The sequence below is a fragment of the Bos mutus genome, chromosome 12 (assembly GCF_027580195.1).
Source record: "Bos mutus isolate GX-2022 chromosome 12, NWIPB_WYAK_1.1, whole genome shotgun sequence".
Taxonomy (NCBI): Eukaryota; Metazoa; Chordata; class Mammalia; order Artiodactyla; family Bovidae; genus Bos; species Bos mutus.
Genome location: NC_091628.1, coordinates 73,352,636 through 73,372,014, shown reverse-complemented (window position 1 = coordinate 73,372,014; position 19,379 = coordinate 73,352,636). Strand labels below are relative to the sequence as shown.

The 19,379-nt window shown below is 42.5% G+C and overlaps 1 protein-coding gene across 1 annotated transcript in view; it reads left to right on the top strand.

The window, feature by feature from the left end:
- The first annotated feature begins 4,021 nt into the window (after nucleotides 1-4,021).
- Nucleotides 4,022-19,379, top strand: part of MYO16 (myosin XVI) — a 390,818-nt gene continuing 375,460 nt past the window's right edge. The window contains 1 exon segment of the mRNA XM_070380864.1: nucleotides 4,022-4,277. Within this exon segment, the coding sequence (XP_070236965.1) occupies nucleotides 4,052-4,277 (226 nt within the window). The 5' untranslated portion in view covers nucleotides 4,022-4,051.

The following is a 19,379-nucleotide window of genomic DNA, read 5'->3' as shown; positions in this document are numbered from 1 at the left end:
GGAATCTCCTCCCCCACCCTCCCCACCTCCTGGCAAATGAAGTCCACTCACTTGTCTAAGGGAAGACAAGGCTTGTTTCATAGTCAGTTTGTAAGAGAATGAAAATACGCCTTGTTTTAATACAGCGTGCGTCTTTGTCACACCAATGAACTCCTGTATTACTGAGAGAAAGAGGTCTGTAGAAAGTTGAAGCTTCGGTGGTTCACGTGTGTTTTTTTCTAGGCAAACAGAGTCAAAATAGTGAGGAAAGAACTGGGATATTTATCAGGCAAGAGACCCAGGTTCAGTAGGTGGGCAGACTACCCTGTCAACTCCATCGTACAGCGGGAGACCAGTGCCTGCTCAGGACTCCCGTCCCGGGAGAAAACCAGTCTCGACCAGTTCAGACGCCTGTCCTCTGCCTGGGCCCTTCCGATTATCACCTGAAGAATCAGCTACTGTTATTCTGAGTGCCCTGGTGACGAAGCTACATAGATTTTCAGTAAACTGCCTCACAGCTATGCTTCCCATAACTCTATTTTTAGTGTCTATCTTACAGATTTATGGAGCACATACACACGACAAAACGGATCCACCCATAATTAGCTAAAAAGAAAGTTGCAGTGCCCAGTATATTTTCAGCAATATAAAATTAATCAAACTTTAGACCATTTAAAATCAAAGCATGGGGGATTATTTAACAGCAAAGTGTTAAAAGAGCAATATTTGGTACATGTACGGATTTGAAATTTGACAGCCCTGGCTTCTGTTTTTCCAAATCATAAGCGAGTAATTCATTTAGGAATAACCCTCTGTGCTCCTTTTTTGACAGTGGAGAGTGTTCAATGAATCACCAGCTGTATCCACAGATTCCTCAAAAGTTAATTGAAAATTTCACCATGAGACCCTTCTTTAAGAGTGAAAAACCAGAGGCCTGTGAGTTTATTAGATTAACCTCCCCCTTGGACTGCATGCTGATAAGCGCAGGGCGCTCTGCGATGTCATTTGTCTTACTTCTTTAGGTTTTTCCGTGGCTCCCATGATTCCCTGGGCACCTACTGACAACCTGGCAGAGTCTCAGGAAGTCAGAGTGTCCTGAGCATCTAAGTTAATAAATCAAACCTGGTGATGTCCTCTAAACAGGTTTGAAGGTAGAGGATAGCTCCTGTCCATTATTCATGAGCCCTCACAGGCAATCTGTCTATGGCCATGATTGTGGCTTTTATCAGACAGACATACTGGAGAGCCATTTGTCATAATTTCAGAACCCCTGGTGTCCCTTTGGGTTTGGGTCATTGGAAAGGGAATGTTTTGTGTGTAGCTATTTGATGCTTCTAACATCACTCTTGCAAAGACTTATGAAGCATTTTATTAAAACATACGGTTCTTTTGTCATCGCTAACAAACAACTAAACACAGCTCCCCATCTCTGCTTCTCTCCCTTGTGCATATGTGTACATGTATAATAATACACATAAAATCTGGCTCTCAGGAATCGCTGTCTTTTATTTTGTTTCTGTCTTGAGCCTCTATGCAGCGTTTCTGACTCTATCATAATATCATCTCTTTGGTCTTGGACAAGTCACAGCCTCTTTCAACTTGGCTTTCTTTTCCTGCACAACAGGGATGCCTGGCTCACGTGAGAGTAGTTTTTCAGAGTGTCACGTGAGATAAAAATGAAAATAGCTTTGTCACAGTTTTCCTTACTGTCAGAGGAATACTGTATCTTTTCAAAGTAAACCTTTATGGTATGATCTTCCCAGAAGTGACTTATGATCAGCCACATTTTTGTGCATGCAGTGACTTTGACTTTCCTGAGAGTTGCATCATAAATATATTCAGAGAGGAACCTATAAACAGTTATCTGAACCTGTATTTGCTAGCCACATTTGAGAATTTTCAGTGGTCTAACATTTATTTTCTGCCAATAGTAAAATTTTAATGTCGTGGTAGATATGCTAGTGTCAAATCCAAGTTTGTGTGCCTGATGAGCAGTAAGCCCAAACAAGCTCCCAGTTGCAGGACCAAGCAAGGAGAATCGGTAGCTTGTGCTCCTGAACTCACTGATGGGTTTCAGGGAATAGTTTTTATAGACAAAATTGGCAGGGAGGTCTGCAGGGTACATGACCTTCCTCTGATCAGTTTGTGGGGAGGTAACAGGATAGCGTTTGGCAGAAGTCATCAGCCTTCTGGTTCCAGCCAGTCTGGGGTGCGCTTGCCTGTGCTCAGCCTGAAGTTACCATCACCCCTCTTGAAGAGGGCCTTAGTTCCTGTAGAAGAACTCAGGGATCTGTGTTAAAGTGCTCTCTGCGCCCTTCAGGAGATGCGCAGCTTGCCAGGTCCCTGCCCCGTCCTTGCCCTGCCGTCTGCACCGCCCCTCCTTTGCTTCTGCATTTCCTTCACTCCTCTAATTGGTGGCTGTTTGAATCTGCCCTTTTGAACTAAAGGCAGGTTTAGGAGGCTGAAACCTTTTTCCTACAAACAAGAAACTGGGGATCAATGAAGGCTTTTTTTAACCTAGGAGAACCCCACAAGCCTTTGTCCAGTTTCAATACAAATTTGTACAATCCATTACAGGTGTTTTGGGTGGTGTTTATAGGAAAGAGAAAGGGATGGTTTTCAGGTCCAGGACAGAGAACTCATCTTGCTCATCCCTATATTACTAAGACAGAGACTTTGACACATGTTTGTAGAATCCATTATAGGTGTTTTGGGTCATGTTTATAGGAAATAGAAAGGGGTGATGTTCAGGTCCACGGCAGAGAACTCACTTTTGTTAATCATTATATTAATAAGATAAAGATTTGACAGCAACAGTTCCATCTATGATTTTGAGTTGCCAAGAGAAAAATCTGTCTTCCATTGCACAATCTTTATACTTAACCATCATTAGGTCTTCTAGAAATGAACGTCACTAGTGACAAGGAAAAGGGGTCAGCAATAAATTGGTGGAAAATGGTCACTGTGTCATACAGACAATTGCTAGCATGCATATGTTCTATTCGACTCTCACAAAGAGTCAGACACGACTGAGTGACTGAACTGACTGAACTGATTGATAAGTTCTATTTGGAGAAGGAAATGGCAGCCCACTCCAGTATTCTTGCCTGGAGAATCCCATGAACAGAGGAGCCTGGTGGGCTACAGTCCATGGGGTCGCAAGGATCATATATGACTTAGCACCTAAACCACCACCATCATATGTTCTATTACATTAGCTCAGCAGAGTCATTAGTACAGTTTTACAAGGATGTTTGCAAAGACCTGGAATGGCTTTCTGCCAAAATTTATCGTGTAAGATTTAGTTGGAATTATTCAATGACAAAGGAGCTTAATGTTGTGGTAAAATATTTAAGACTTTGGTAGGGATTTAAAGAAACAGGAAAGGATGGATTGTTAGTAATTATGTTGAGCAAAACTACATATCTGTATCTCATTTGAAAAGACCCTGATGCTGGGAAAGACTGAGGGCAGGAGGAGAAGGGGACAACAGAGGATGAGATGGTTGGATGGCATCACCGGCTTAATGGACCTAAGTTTGGGTAAACTCCAGGAGTTGGTGATGGACAGGGAGGCCTGGTGTGCTGCAGTCCATGGGGTCGCAAAGAGTTGGACATGACTGAGCAACTGAACTGAACTGATATCTCATTATGTCATCTATTTTACTACTATGCAGTCTTGTTTTTAGCTTTGATTTTTTTGTTCATCATGAATTTTTTGCATCAATTTTTACTTTTGTTTATTTTTGGCCATGACCCACAGCATGTGGAATCTTAGTTCCAGGGATCAACCCATGCCCCATGCAGTGGAAGCACGGAGTCCTAACCACTGGACCCCCAGGGAAGTCCCTCTTGCAGTCTTGAGTAAGACGTCCACTCGCTTTGCTTTTCCAGGAATCTCTGAAAGGGTTTGTATTAGTTGCTGAACACAGATAGGCCTGAATGGGTTTCCAGCTTGAAAGATGGGCGATGCTCGCAGTGCTGCCGTCTTGGCTGCAGCGATAGGTCTGCTGACTTTCGCACTGTTTCTTTCAGGTTGCTTCCAGCTATGTAACGTTTTCCGATCCCATGAAATGGAAATTGACCAGTGCTTGCTGGAGTCCCTCCCCCTGGGCCAACGGCAGCGGCTGGTGAAACGCATGCGCTGTGAGCAAGTCAAAGCGTACTATGAGCGAGAGAAAGCTTTTCAAAAGCAGGAGGGGCTCCTGAAGAAGCTGAAGCATGGGAAGAACCAGAAGGTTCACTTTAATCTTGCTGACATGATACAGGATGCCATTATCCACCATGATGACAAGGAAGGTAATGACGAGACAATCATTTTCTGATGTGGTGTTTCATATTTTTTGTTGTTTTTTGGTGGAGAAGTGCAAGATAGAATTGCTTTTAAATATGAGAGGTTTTCTTTTAACTATATGAAATATTCAAGGAAAAAATAGCTTTCTTCAGTGAATATAGGTAAAGGTCCCAAGTCTCTTGGTAAAGAGGAAAAAAGGCAAAATTTTTGTAAAATTGTTATATGTATAGTTTTTAAAATTACCTACATGGAAATCAAATGATTTCCTTGCAAATTTTTCAGATTGTTATGAAAATTTTTCCCAATGAAATTGCTCCTGTTTCTAATGAGATTGTGTTACAAAATTTATTATTATCTTATAGCTGGATAGATAGAGTAGTGAAGTCACTTACCTCCAAAACTCACAGGATAGAATAATCAATTGGCTTATCCTTTAAAGTTGGTTGACTTTTAGTATCACATCTTATTAAGAATACACACTTAAAATTTTGGTTGCCCTTACAATACTATAATGTTTCTCAATTTTTGTGTATTCTTTTATATGATGTTTTTGTTTGATTTACAACCTACTTTCCAAAGTTCCAGTGTGAGAGAAACTCTCCAACTTTAGGTTTAAATGTAGAAGGCTTCAAAGAATCAAATATAAGTTAATTTGTCTTGATTGTCTCTAAAATTACTGGCTGAATTAATCTAAAGCAGGCATACATATACAAAGAATAGATACCCATGACCCATTAATTACATTTAAAAATAAAAATCTCTGGAAAACAAGTTTTCTTTTTTCTTTTTTTTTTTTTGGGTGGGAGGCCGTAGGGGGCAGGGAGAGTGTAACTCATTTGGTGGAAGAACTGTCCCTTGAGCTTTTTATAATTCTAACCTGTCCAGTCTGGAGAAATTAGTAATATTCTTGGCTCCAAAGCTTTCAAAGAGGAATGGTGGATCTTAGAAGACTGTCAGTTCATTCTGTACAATAACAGCAGTAATAAGAAGACTAAGCAGTTCTTTTCATGGTTTTGTGTGGGCTTGATAGTCAAACTAGAAGTTATGAGATTTTGGGTGTTTTTTTTTTTTTTTTTTTTGGTGATATAGAATAAGTGATAAAGAATCTCCTAGCTGGGAAGGACCTAAGAAATCACCTAGTCTAATCTCTTATTTTACACATGAAGGAGCTGAGAGTCAGTCAACGTGTCAAATCTTACAGAAGGCTGTCCCAGACCACTTTCACCTCCCATTTTATTATTCTCTGCTCATGTGAAGCTCTTTTTTGAATGGCCGTCTCCTCTGTGAAGCTGTGTGTACATCAGGGGACAAGGGACTGTCTTTTTCAGCATACCCACCTACCCTTCCCAGTACCCTCCATGGGTGTGAAGGGAAAGAGTGAGCGATTTTTCCAAGTTACCCAGCAGGTGTTGGCGGAGAATTCCTAAATTGGAATGCAGGTGGATTTAAGCCCTATGTTGATTTAAAAGTAAAGAAACAGCAAGAAAATATTTACAAAGTTATAAAGCCTTCTGTGTAAAGTTATTTAATTGCTAAGGCATATCTCTTGCGACCCCATGAACTGTAGGCTCCTCTGTCCATGGGATTTTGTCAGCAAGAATACTGGAGTGGGTTGCCATTTCCTTTTCCAGGATATCTTCCTGACCCAGGGATCAAACTTGCATCTCTTCCTTGGTCTTTGAGTTCTATACTACTGAGCTACCAGGGAAGCCCTCTGTATAAAATAGTTACAGGAAAAAATTAATACCTAAGTTACTGTTGACAAGAAATTAAGCATAGTAGCATAATAAACCCAGAGAACAAGAGGAAGCTCTAATATATTATGTTAGGTACTATAATTTGTGAAAACATTGGAACCATAAAATCTGAATTAATATGTTTAAAGAGTTGCTATAGGCATGGAACTGTGCTGCCACATGGGTAATCAAAAAGCAGGGAGAGAGATGAATCCTATCTTCAGAAAAACTCCAGTCTAAGTAGAAAAAGAGAGAAAAAAATCGGTAAAATAGAAAACAGTGACTGAAAACGAAGTCTGATGGAGGTGGCAGAGTGGGAAAAGATTCCTGGCGTCTGTGATTTTTTTGAGTGACTCTGGTTTTGATGGTTGATTAAAGCTTAGATACTTGAAGGAAGGAAAAGAATAAATCACTCCCCTTGAGCAGCATTGCAGGTGAACGGCTGCGGAGAATGGAGAGTCCCACACACGGAGCTCTGTCTGAAAGGAGTAGTCCATGCCAAGTCGCTTCAATCGAGTCCAAGTCCTTGTGACCCTATGAACTGCAGCCCACCAGGCTCCTCTGTCCATGGGGATTCTCCAGGCAGGAATACTGGAGTGGGTTGCCATGCCCTCCTCCAGGAGGTCCTCCTGACCCAGGGATTGAACCCGCATCTTCTGCGGCTTCTGCGTTGGCAGGTGGGCTCTTTGCCACTAGCATCACCTGGAAGCCCCGTGTAGTATCAGATGGTGATAAACGCTGAGGAGTCTACAGTTGCCTCCTGAAGGTATATGAGGGAAGGGCCATGTCAGGTGCGTACAGAGGCAGGGAGCATCCCAGCCTGATAAAGGAGCCAGGGTGGTGGGAGCAGATGAATAAGTGGGGACACAGAAGGAGAGGAGCCAGATCCCCTGGGGACTTGAGGCTCATGGAATGGCCTCTGGCTGTTGCGTCCAGGGCCTGCTGAAGCTGTTGGAGAATCTGAGCAGAAGAGAGATCAGCTGTCCCTTGTGAGTTATCAGAACTGGCTTGGCTGCTGCATTTTGAACTCATGGAAGGATTTCCAGGGCAAAAGCAGGGAAATTGGTTGGGAGGCTCTATTGATAAACTCAGCGAGAGATGATGGGGGCTTGGACCAAAATGGAACAAGGATGTGGTGAGAAGTAGTCAATTTGGGGATACATTTTTAGAATAGAGCTGACAGGAAATGCTGATGAACCGGTGACGGGGAATATAATAATTTTCCATTGCTGCCATAACAAGTTGTTGCAAATTTAGCAGCTGAAAATAATCTCAGTAATTATCATATGGTTCCATAGGACAGATGTCTGGTGTGGGTCCCAGTGGGCTGACATCAAGGTTATCATCAGGGCTGCTCCCTTCTGGGAGTTTCTATCGGGTAGTCTGCTTGCAGAACTTTTTCAGTTTCTGGAAGCCATCTGCATCCATGAAATCTTAGCCTCCTCCTCCATTGTAAGAATCAGCAGCGGTAGGTTGAACCTGCCTCTCAAGCTTTGAATTCCTCTTGTTTCTTTTCTGTCCTTGCTCACATCTCTCTGACCAGATGTTTTGCCCTCCTCTTCTTTTAGGGGCACTGTGATTGCATTGGGCTCGTCTGTATAATAGAATTCAGAGAAATGGCCCTATTTTAAGGTCAGCTCATTATCACTCTTAATTCTCTGTCCTCAGATCATGTAACATATTCACATGCATAACATCAGAAGGTGCAATTCATGGAAGCAAAATTCTACCTGCCATGGGGACTGAGAAGCTCAAGGATGACCTCAAGTTTGTTCTGCCCTGAACAATCAGAAAAATGAAATGCTATTAACTGAGTTAGGGTGCCTCTGCTGCTGCTAAGTCACTTCAGTCATGTCCAACTCTGTGTGACCCCATAGACGGCAGCCCACCATGCTCCCCCATCCCCGGGATTCCCCAGGCAAGAACACTGGAGTGGGTTGCCATTTCCTTCTCCAATGCATGAAAGTGAAAAGCGAAAGGGAAGCCACTCAGTTGTGTCCGACTGTTCGCGACCCCATGGACTGTAGCCCACCAGGCTCCTCCATCCATGGGATTTTCCAGGCGAGAGTACTGGAGTGGGGTGCCATTGCCTTCTCCAGGGGTGCCTCTAAAAAGTCAGAATAAGAGGGGGTGTTGCACTGGCTGGAGATGTAAACTTGAGATAGATGAACATATAGGTGGTATTGAAAGCCCAATTATATTATAGTATCACTTAGGGAATGAGTTTAAATTGTAGGGGTACAAGGACTGGGTCTCAAGGAATTCCAGCATTAAAAGTTGAGTGAGAAGTGAGGTAAAATCCCCAGAAGAAAGGAGAAAAATGAGGTGAAGGTGCCTTTCTTGGAGTTAAATAATGAGAAATTTTCAAGGAGGGACAAGTAATCAACTATTCCCAGTTCTTCTGCTCAGTCCAGTGGGATAAAAGTTGGGTCTTGACCATCAAGCTTAGGAATAGGTTTGGCTAATTGTAAGAAGCAGAAATCTTAAATGTATGAGTTCTAACAGAGTGGGAAAACAGAAATGGGCCCAGAGAATATGGAGAGCTCTTTAGAGATTTTTTTTTTTTTGATCAATTGAAGTATGCTGCTGCTGCTGCTGCTAAGTCGCTTCAGTTGTGGCCGACTCTGTGCGACCCCATAGATGGCAGCCCACCAGGTTCCCCCGTCCCTGGGATTCTCCAGGCAAGAACACTGGAGTGGGTTGCCATTTCCTTCTCCAATGCATGAAAGTGAAAAGTGAAAGTGAAGCCACTCAGTTGTGTCCGACTGTTCGTGACCCCATGGACTGTAGCCCACCAGGCTCCTCCGTCCATGGGATTTTCCAGGCAAGAGTACTGGAGTGGGGTGCCATCGCCTTCTCTGCAATTGAAGTATAGTTGATTTATACTGTTGTGTTAGTTTCAGGTGTACTTCAAAGGGTACATATATGAGTTATGTGTACCAGTTGTAAGGGTATACATGTATATGTATATGTGTAAGTATATAACTCTCTCTATATATAACACATATAATATATTCTTTTCCATTCCGGTTTATTATAAGATATTGAATACAGTTCCCTATGTTATAAGTTCAGTTCAGTTCAGTCGCTCAGTCATGTCCAACTCTTTCCGACCCCATGGACGGCAGCACTCCAGGCCTCCCTGTCCATCACCAACTCCCGGAGCTTGCTCAAGGTCATGTCCATCGAGTCGGTGATGCCATCCAAACATCTCATCGTCTTTCGTCTCCTCCTCCTGCCTTCAGTCTTTCCCAGCATCAGGGTCTTTTCCAGTGAGTCAGTTCTTCGCATCAGGTGGCCAAAGTATTGGAGTGCAACTTCAGCATCAGTCCTTCCAATGAATATTCAGGACTGATTTCCTTTAGGATGGACTGGTTGGATCTCCTTGCAGTCCAAGGGACTCTCAAGTCTTCTCCAACACCACACTTCAAAAGCATCAATTCTTTGGTGCTCAGCCTTCTTTATGTTCCAACTCTCATGTTCATACACGACTAGTGGAAAAACCATAGCTTTGACTAGATGGACCTTTATTTATTTATTATAAAAAAAGTTATTAATTTATTAGTGTGACAAGCTGGGACTACTCTCTAGTTTCGGTTTGTGTGCTTCCCACTGTGATGGCTTCTCTTGTTGCGGAGCGCGGGCTCTAGAGCACAGGCTCAGTAGTTATGGCAGGACAGGCTTGTTGCACCATGGCATGTGGGAGACCCTGGTTCAGTTCCTGGGTCGGGAAGATCTGCTGGAGAAGGAATAGGCTACCCACTCCAGTTTCCCCAGGCTTCCCTTGTGGCTAAGCTGTTAAAGAATCTGCCTGCAATGTGGGAGACCTGGGTTCGATCCCTGGGTTGGGAAGATCCCCTGAAGAAAGGAAAGGCTACCCACTCCAGTATTGTGGCCTAGAGAATTCCATGGACTGTGTAGTCCATGGGGTCACAAAAGAGTCTGACGCGACTGAGCGCCTTTCACTTCACTATGTGGGATCTTCCCAGACCTGAGATCAAACCCATGTCTCTTGCATTGGCAGGTGGAGTCTACCTCTGAACCACCAGGGAAGCCCCTACCTGTTTATTCTTTAGGGGTGAAACAACAGTCAGTTTCTGAAGATTCTTAGACACAAATGTCCTCAAATACAACTTATATAAATTTCCTTCTCCCAGGAAAGCATTTCTGTTACTAATGCAAGCAGAGATGATGTTCATTAACTAAGGTCAATATTGCCATCAAATTATGAAGAAATAGTTGAATGGCTTCAGATTCAGCCAGAGTTTTAATTTGTAGTCAATGATAAACATTTAAGCACATTATTGAAATATAAAATAAAACTTTCTGTGCACAGAGGTTGTCTGAGCTCTGACTGCCATAACAAAATACTCGACACCTGGTGGCTTCAACAACGGGCATTACTTTCTCATAGTTCTGGAGGCTGGAAAGTGTACGATTGAGATGCTGGCTGATCCGGTTCTTGTTGAGGGCTCCCTTTCTGGCTCATGGATGGCTGCCTTCTTACCGTGTCCTCCCATGATGGAGAAAGAGAAAGAGACTCCTGTCTCTTTACTTACAAGGGTACTAATCCCATCACAAGGACTCTGTCCTCCTGGCCTCGCCCAAACCTAACTACCCCCAAAGGCTCACAAACCCTAACTGCACACTGAGGGTATTCGATGGGTGAAATTTGCTGTCGTGTCTCACTCTCTGCAACCCCGTGGACTGCAACGCACCAGGCGCCCCTGTCCTGCTCTGTCTTCCAGAGTCTGCTCAAACTCATGTCCATCGAGTAGGTGATGCCATCCAACCATCTCATCCCCTGCTGCCCGCTTCTGCTTTTGCCTTCAGTCTTTCCCAGCATCAGGGTCTTTTCCAATGAGTCAACTCTTTGCATCAGGTGGCCAAAGTATTGGAGGTTCAGCTTCAACATCAGTCCTTCCAATGGATATTCAGGGTTGATTTCCTTTAGGATGGACTCGTTTGATGTTTTTGCAGTCCATGGGACTCTCAAGAGTCTTCTCCAGCACCACAGTCCAAAAGCATCAATTCTTCAGCACTTAACCTTCTTTATGTTCCAACTCTCACATCCGTACATGACTACTGGAAATACCATAGCTTTGACTATATGGACCTTCCTTGGAAAAGTGATGTCTCTTCCCTTTTAATACACTATCTAGGTTTGTCACAGTATTCATATAGTCACGGTAGTCATACTTTTATTTATTTTTAAGCTACTCACATACTTTAATGTATACATTATACAATTAAGACACCAAAATATGTTGCCATAAGAAAAAAACTTTCCATTTGAATTATTTAAAAAACTATGCAGAGTGTGTATTTGCTTTAATTATTTTGTCACTTAGTCTCAAGTTCTTTCATTGGCCTACTGAGTGGGTGTGTGCTAAGCTGCTTCAGTCATGTTCAACTCTTTGCAACCCCATGGACTATAGCCCACCAGTCTCTTCTGTCCATGGGATTCTCCAGGCAAGAATACTGGAGTGGGCTGTCATGCCCTCCCCCAGGGGATCTTCCGACCCAGGGATCAAACCTGGGTCTTGTATGTCTCCTGCACCAGGACGCAGGTTCTTTACCACTAGCACTATCCGGGAAGCCCCAAGGCTTGCTGAGTATAAGGAATCAAATGTACTTTGTCAAAGGACAACATATTGTATGTGCTGAGGTTTATGGTGTCTCATTAACAAGAAATTCACAGATTTCTGTTTAACTTTCTAAATGTTGCCTTTTTGTAAGTATAAATGTAATGTCTTCAACACTTTATTGTTCTCTTCAGGGAGATAGTGATTTTTTAGTGTGTAATCTGTCATTTTAATGTATTCCATCAATTTAAAATGTGCTCCATAATTCTTTTCCATCTAGAAAGCAAATTTTTTTCTAAATTGTTTTAAGGGTTTTAATTTAACTCTCTTTGAGTTATACCATGTTAGAGAGAGAAAGAGAGAGGGAAATTTTCTCTATATGAACAAAATATTTAGATGGGAATGCAATTCCGTTAGAATTGCTACTCCTAGATACCAGTTTTCACTAACTAGTCCACAATGTGTTTTGACTAAAAGTAATGTAAACGGCAGTGGAGTGGCTTCCCTATGCGTTTGCTGTTTAGCATTCTACAGGTGTTTTCAGCAGTGTTTGTTTCCTACATGATTTTAGTCACTTAGTCTTTCAACAACCATATTCAGTAGGTACAAGAATGTTCTCCCCTCTGTGTGTGTGAGGACGTTGAACCTTAGGAGAATTCATTGTTTTTGTTCACAACACTACACTGTCTCTTAAGTTAGTTTCTTAAAAAAAAAGAAAATCACTTTGTTGAGATAAGAGTGACATGTAGCATCTTCATGGGTTTGGAGAGAAATGGACATCTGAGAAACCATTACCAGCATCAAGGCCATAAACATCTATCACACTCCCTTAATCCTGTTCATTAGATTCTCTTCTTTTGTGGTGAGAGCATGATAGCGCCCCTCAAGCTTATCTCTGATGGTAAAATGAGCTGAGCCCTCCACCCCACTGATCTCCTCCTTCGGCCATTTGAGTGTCTTCTCCTGGGCAGGTGAACTTTCAGTCTGCTGTTAAGGGAACGGCCAAAGGACTGGACAGATATGCTCTAATGTGTTCCCTTCTCTTTCTGTGGTCAGCTCCCCTTCCTTCCCCCACCTCTTTTTACAATTTAAAACCATTTATTCATTAGTTTGCATATAAAATACCCACCGAGAGCCTGCTTTATTCCAGATACCCAGAGTGCTTGAAAGCAGTTATAGACCTGTAATGTCAAGCTCCACTCCATGTAACTCAAAGTTCTACGTCGTCACTTAGGAAAAAAGAAGCTATGAAATTATAGGAACGTGAGACTCTGTTTCCTTCTCCTGTCTCTCCAACCCCTGGTCCTTGGTTTCCTGGAAGGCTGTGGCCTAGGGTCATGAGCCAGAGCTTTGAGCTGAACTCTTCCCGTCCCACCCATCTTCCCTGGAAGGTTCCCCTTTCCCTATCGCATCTACCTTCACCCACTCTGACGATCCCCAAATCGTATTTAGTTCTTTCTTCTCAGCTCCAGATGCCACCATTCTGATGGCCTCACACGTCTAACTTACGTTCAAAACTGAGTACTTGTCCCCATATTTTTCCCAATCCCAGACTCCTGTTTTCTGTTTCAGTTAATGTCACCCCCCTTCCCCACCTTCTGGTCCGGATATCTGGAGGTCACATTGATTTAGGCACACATTTGTAAAGTGCTAATGGTTCTACTGCCCCTGAATAGTTCATGGGTAATGTCAGATGTCTGCATATTATCCAGAGCCTTCTCAGAATATGCCTAGAATGCAGTGAATGCTCACTACCTATTGGATCATCTCCTAAGAGGTTTTGCTTAGAATTTCATAAGTAGATCATTGGGGACCAAGTGTGAAGCCTTGGGTCAGAGAATGCATTTCATATATTCTTTATGTGTTTCATAGATGAAAAAATGAAATGAGACTGCAGTTAGTAAAGCTCCTAGCCCTTTCCCTACATTTACTGGATTGGCTCAGAAGTTAAAATTCTGAAGTAGTAGTCATAAATTTATTTAAATTTTAAAAATTTGTATAAAATTTATATTTATTTATTTTTTTAATATCTAGAGTATAAATGGAGGAGCCAATTAAGATTTTTCACTGTTACCATCTAATGATACAATCTTTTAAAAATATTGCTATTTATTAAAAAAAATTTTACTGGAATATAATTGCCTTAAAATATTGTGTTTCTGCTGTAAAACGAATCAGCTGCATGTTTAAATATATCCTGTCCCTCTTGAACCTCCCTCCCATCCTCACCATCCCACCTGTCTAGGTCATCATTATGAACATGACCCCTGCGCTCTGGTGGTGTTTCCCCAGTGGAGACTGTGGATTTTTACCAAATGCAGCCTTGTTCTCTCTCCCCAACCTCCCTGCCACCAGCTGCACAAATAGGCAGTTGGAAAATGATGGTCCATGGGCAAATTTAAGCTAATATATACAGAAATGATACAAGACTCTACCAACATGAGAACAGTGATCAAATCTAATAAGTCGGTACCCAGTCCTCGTTCCCTACTTGCATTTGTTCTCAACATAATTGTGCTGCGTGTTAAGTACTCCACAAGGACAAATATGCCTAGAACTTAAAATTAGGAGGATTTACTTGACATGGGCTTTCCTGATGGCTCAGGTGGTGAAGAATCTGCCTGCAATGCAGGAGACCTGGGTATGATCTCTGGGTCATAGAAGATCCCCTGGAGTAGGAAATGGCAACTCACTCCAGTATTCTTGCCTGAAAAGTTCCATGAACAGAGGAGCCTGGCAGGGTATTGTCCATGGGGTTGTAAAGATTTGGACATGACCGAGTGACTGAGCATACACACACATTTCAAAACAGGCTATAAAATCATAAATAGCCTCAAATTAAGTGCATTTAAATTCTGTGGGATTCTGTGTGAACTGAATGAGTGGCTTAGTAGTTCACAATACCAAATGCATATTCCTGAGAAGTACTAATTGTTTTAAATGCCTGCCATGTAATCACAGCTTTATTGGGTACTGAGAGCAATTGGAAAAAAAAAAAAACTAGAGAAAAAATTGTGCTTCATAAGCAGTTATAATCTAGGTGGAAAGATACACTGTTGTTTAAAAAAGAAATTAGAAGTCTATCTACTTAAAAGCAATTTCAGTGGGCATTTATTGGGCTGAGGTGAGGAATAGATGAATCAGAAACTCTGCTCTTTGGGAAATTTTCAGAGTTTAGTAGAAAGAGAGAAAGGGAATTTTTGGCTGTGAAAAACAGCTTGAAGGCAGAGAAAAGTAGGTTTCTTATAGGAGAGTGTCATGGCAGAAGTTAGCACCAAGAGTTTTAACTCTATTTGGAGTGATGGGTTTGATCCCAACCCCAAAACTTAGGAGCCTTGTGTTCCAGGTCAGGGACAGGCCCCCTTCCTATTCTCACCTTCCTCTTCTGTAAATAAGGTTAAGAGGCAGAGATGACCATCTCTCATAAGTGCTTGTAGTTCAGTTCAGTTCAGTTCAGTTGCTCAGTCGTGTCCGACTCTTTGCAACCCCATGAATTGCAGCACGCCAGGCCTCCCTGTCCATCACCAACTCCCAGAGTTCACTCAAACTCACATCCATTGAGTCGGTGATGCCATCCAGCCATCTCATCCTCTGTTGTCCCCTCTTCCTCCTGCCCCCAATCCCTCCCAGCATCAGAGTCTTTTCCAATGAGTCAACTCTTCGCATGAGGTGGCCAAAGTACTGGAGTCTAAGCTATAGCATCATTCCTTCCAAAGAACACCCAGGGCTGATCTCCTTTAGAATGGACTGGTTGGATCTCCTTGCCGTCCAAGGGGCTCTTAAGAGTCTTCTCCAACACCACAGTTCAAAAGCATCAATTCTTCCGCGCTCAGCTTTCTTCACAGTCCAACTCTCACATCCATACATGACCACTGGAAAAACCATAGCCTTGACTAGACAGACCTTTGTTGGCAAAGTAATGTCTCTGCTTTTGAATATGCTATCTCGGTTGGTCATAACTTTTCTTCCAAGGAGTAAGTGTCTTTTAATTTTGTGGCTGCAGTCACCATCTGCAGTGATTTTGGAGCCCAGAAAAATAAAGTCTGACACTGTTTCACTGTTTCCCCATCTATTTCCCATGAAGTGATGGGACTAGATGCCATGATCTTCGTTTTCTGAATGTTGAGCTTTAAGCCAACTTTTTCACTCTCCACTTTCACTTTCATCAAGAGGCTTTTTAGTTCCTCTTCACTTTCTGCCATAAGGGTGGTGTCATCTGCATATCTGAGGTTAAGGATTAGTTAAATAATGCATGCAAAGAACTTATATTTGTCATGTATTACTACAGGCATAATAAATATCAGCTGTTATTAGGCCTTGAAAGGGGACTAAGTGGTGCTGTTGAAATAGGTGGAGCACTCCAACCTCAGGACTTTGGAGCATCTCAGAATTAAACATAAAAAGGCATTTCTTTTGTAGGGAGGAGTCAGCAGGGCCAGCAGAACTTTTGCCAGGGTAAAGGCTTTAGATACATGTGAACCTTCACATTCCCAGCGTGCATGCTGTCACCCCTCTCCTCTCCGTGGACAAGGACTCAAAGCCTTTGCTGGCTATCTGAAGGAATGGCATATGGCAGCAAGAGCATCAACATGGCAGCATGAGCGTAAAGGTAGAAACTAGTCATTTAGGTATGCCTGTGTGTGTGCTCAGTCGCTTCAGTCATGTCTGACTCTGGGCTGTAGCCTGCCAGGCTCTTCTGTTTGTGGGATTCTCCAGGCAAGAACACTGGAGTGGGTTGCCATGCCCACCTCCAGTTAGGTATCATACCTTTCTTTTTTTTTAATACCATTTCTTACATGAATATAAGAAAAAGTATGAAAGGGAAATATTGGATTAAAAAATTAACCCAATAGTTTTCATATTTTAGAGGAGAGAAAGATGGGTAGTGAATTCTGGTGTGTGCAAGAAAATATTGTCGTATAGTTTTACAGCATCACTCATCTGTGTCAGTGTCTTGTTCCGTATGGAGTTGCTTCCTAGACTCGGTGTCTTTTGACTAATGTGAATGTCTCATGAGAATTAGTGGTAGAATCTAAAATCTGCAATTTCTCAGTCTGCGTACTCTCAAATTTTAATTAAATTGAGACTGAAAAAGAAAACAAGTATTTGAGTTCACTGAATTAATATAGTGGCTGAGGCCTTCAATCCATCACATTTTAGGTAGCATTGCTGCCTCTGGTATAAACCAAGAGTTCTCTGAGTCGTTGTGCTTAGAATACTCTATGGAAAAAGGAAAAAAAAAAAAAACTAGTAATTTTCATAGAAAAAGGCTCAATCTGTCAGAGGCCCAGACTGCAGCTGAGGGTACAACAGCAGCAGCCGGGCAGTCTGCAGGTCATGTCTGCCTTCAACAGTATGACTGTTGTACACTCCAGAGTAAGGTGTTTTCCATGGAAAATGTATACTTGCCATCTATAAGAGCAGTGAAGTCATGTAGTGCATGTAAGAATGGACAGAATATATTTTCAGAGGTTTTATTGAGGATTTTCAACATGCAGACAGTTTCTAAGAATTAGAAGCTTAAGAATGCTGCTTTATGAAGCAGGGCATTGCAGACCCCTTGGGAGGCCACTCCCTCCGGCCTTCTCAAGGTCTTCATTCTCCCAGGGTCTCCTTCATTGTTCACAGCACAAGATCGTTTGCGTGGGAAAAAATACTTTGTAATATTTTCCAAAGCGATAAGAAAAGAAAACTAAACTAAACCACACCCCTTTCATTTCATTGGCTTCTTTTTAACCAAAATTCCTCAGAATTTGTCCATGTTTTTCATTTTTTTCGTTGCACTTATCACTATGCAACAAATCCCTTGCTTGTCTTTTTTCTCCCTGTGGAATGGAGAACTACACGAGCAAATATTTTATATGGCTATTCATGTTTTCTCATAAGAGATTTCTGCAACCATGCAGGTGCTTTTTGTTTCCCTTTCTGTACGTTTGCAGTGCAGTTAGGCGTCTCAGAGACTTTCTCCCTGTAACTCAGTTACTCTTCACAGCCCTTCATAATTTCCTTTTTCCGATGCTAGTTTTCATTTCTCTACCTTGTGGGCCGTCGACAACGCTACCCCAAGAGTGGTCCCACGAAGGCAGCATCGCCCACACCTGGGAGCCTGTTAGACATGCAGGTCGGCTGGCCTTGTCCCAGACCTGCTGAATCTGAAAGTCTGGAGTGGGCAGGAAGCTGTGTTCTCAGAGACCTTCTGGGGATTCTGCTGTGCTTCCCACTGGGCACGTCAGTCACACCTACTCTTGGGATTCACTGAAATTCTCTGTCCAAGGGACAAAGAAGGCACACATTTCACCATCTGTGGGGCCATGACAAACAGATAGTAGTCCTGTCTCAGGCCCCAGTCGTCCCTGTGAAGAGCATGATGAATCTGATCTAACAGAGATGCTGCCAGGCCTTGAATACAAGGCTGGCTTCCTGCTCCTCTAGTTTCTTTGTTTCTTATTCTTATCTTCATCTCAAAATGTCTATATTTTATTCACCTTTCAAGACTTGAATTAAATAATCTCTGATTTCTGAAACAACGTTAATAATATTTCTCCTTGGCAATCCCAAAAGAAAGTCTCCTTTGCATTTTATTCATGGATCTAGATTCACTTACTTACATCTGCCTTCTAATGTCCTTCTTAATATAAATGCCTATCTTCCCTATTCTGTGCAACTCACAACAAAGCTATGTCTTCAGTCACTTTCTGTCCCAAGTTGCAGTTGCTGGTTCAGAGTAGGAACCTTCCTTACTGCAGCAGCTCCTGAGCACTAGAATAGAGTGCTACTGCCTGATTTAGCAGTGTCTGGAAATACAGAAAAAACAACAAAAACAGGAAAAACCCACACGTTACAACCCATGACCAAACTCTCACGGGAGGCATCTACAACCAAAAATCTGTGTCTGATAAATGAGCCGCTTCACGTGGAATTGGCGTGTGATATAAGAAGCTGTAAGTCCGCCTCATTCCAGCTGTGTAATTCTAGAAGCCATTTCTGAAGACCCTGGGGTGACATAGAGTTGACAATTGCCTCTATTTCCTTCTCACTTGGAACTGATTCTATAGGAAAACAAGATTACCTTCTGGCTCTAATAAAATGAGGATCACAAACGCAATTTTATGTCCAAGTTGAATTTTAGGAGGATAAAGCTTGATGTTAAGCCTGAGAATTCAGGCCCTTGGCATTCATCCTCTGAATCTCCTTTCCAACTAGGACAGCTGGTAGGAGCAACATACTTTCTGCTTTTAGAAACTCTTGAGGATTTGAAATGGATTGCCTTCTTCAACATTGCAGAAAGGGTGCATGAGCTGGATGACAATATGGTGCCACTTGAGGAGGAATTTTACCTTTTTTATTTTTTTAACCCACTTGTGGGATTGTCTTCAGGAGGAAACGTGTTGTGTACCTGTCTACGTGGGCTGCCATAACAAAATGCTGCAGAATGAAAGCTTTAAACATCAGAAATTAATTTTATTGCAGTTTGGGGCACATTTGCTTTCTGGCAAGAGGTCTCTTCCTGGCTTATAGATGGGTGACTTCTCCCATATCGTTACATGACTCTCCCTTGATACCTGAAGAGAAAATGAGCTCTCTTGTGTCTCTTGATATAAGGACACCAATCCTGTTAGACCAGGGTTCCACTCGTGTGGTCTCATTTGCCTTTACCTCCTCAGAAGTGTCCTCCCAGGCGGGGAAGTGGTGAAGAAGCTGCGTGCCATCAGTGCCGGAGACGTAAGAAATGCAGGTTGAGTCCCTGGGTAAGGAGGATCCCTGGAGGAAGGCATGGAAACCCACT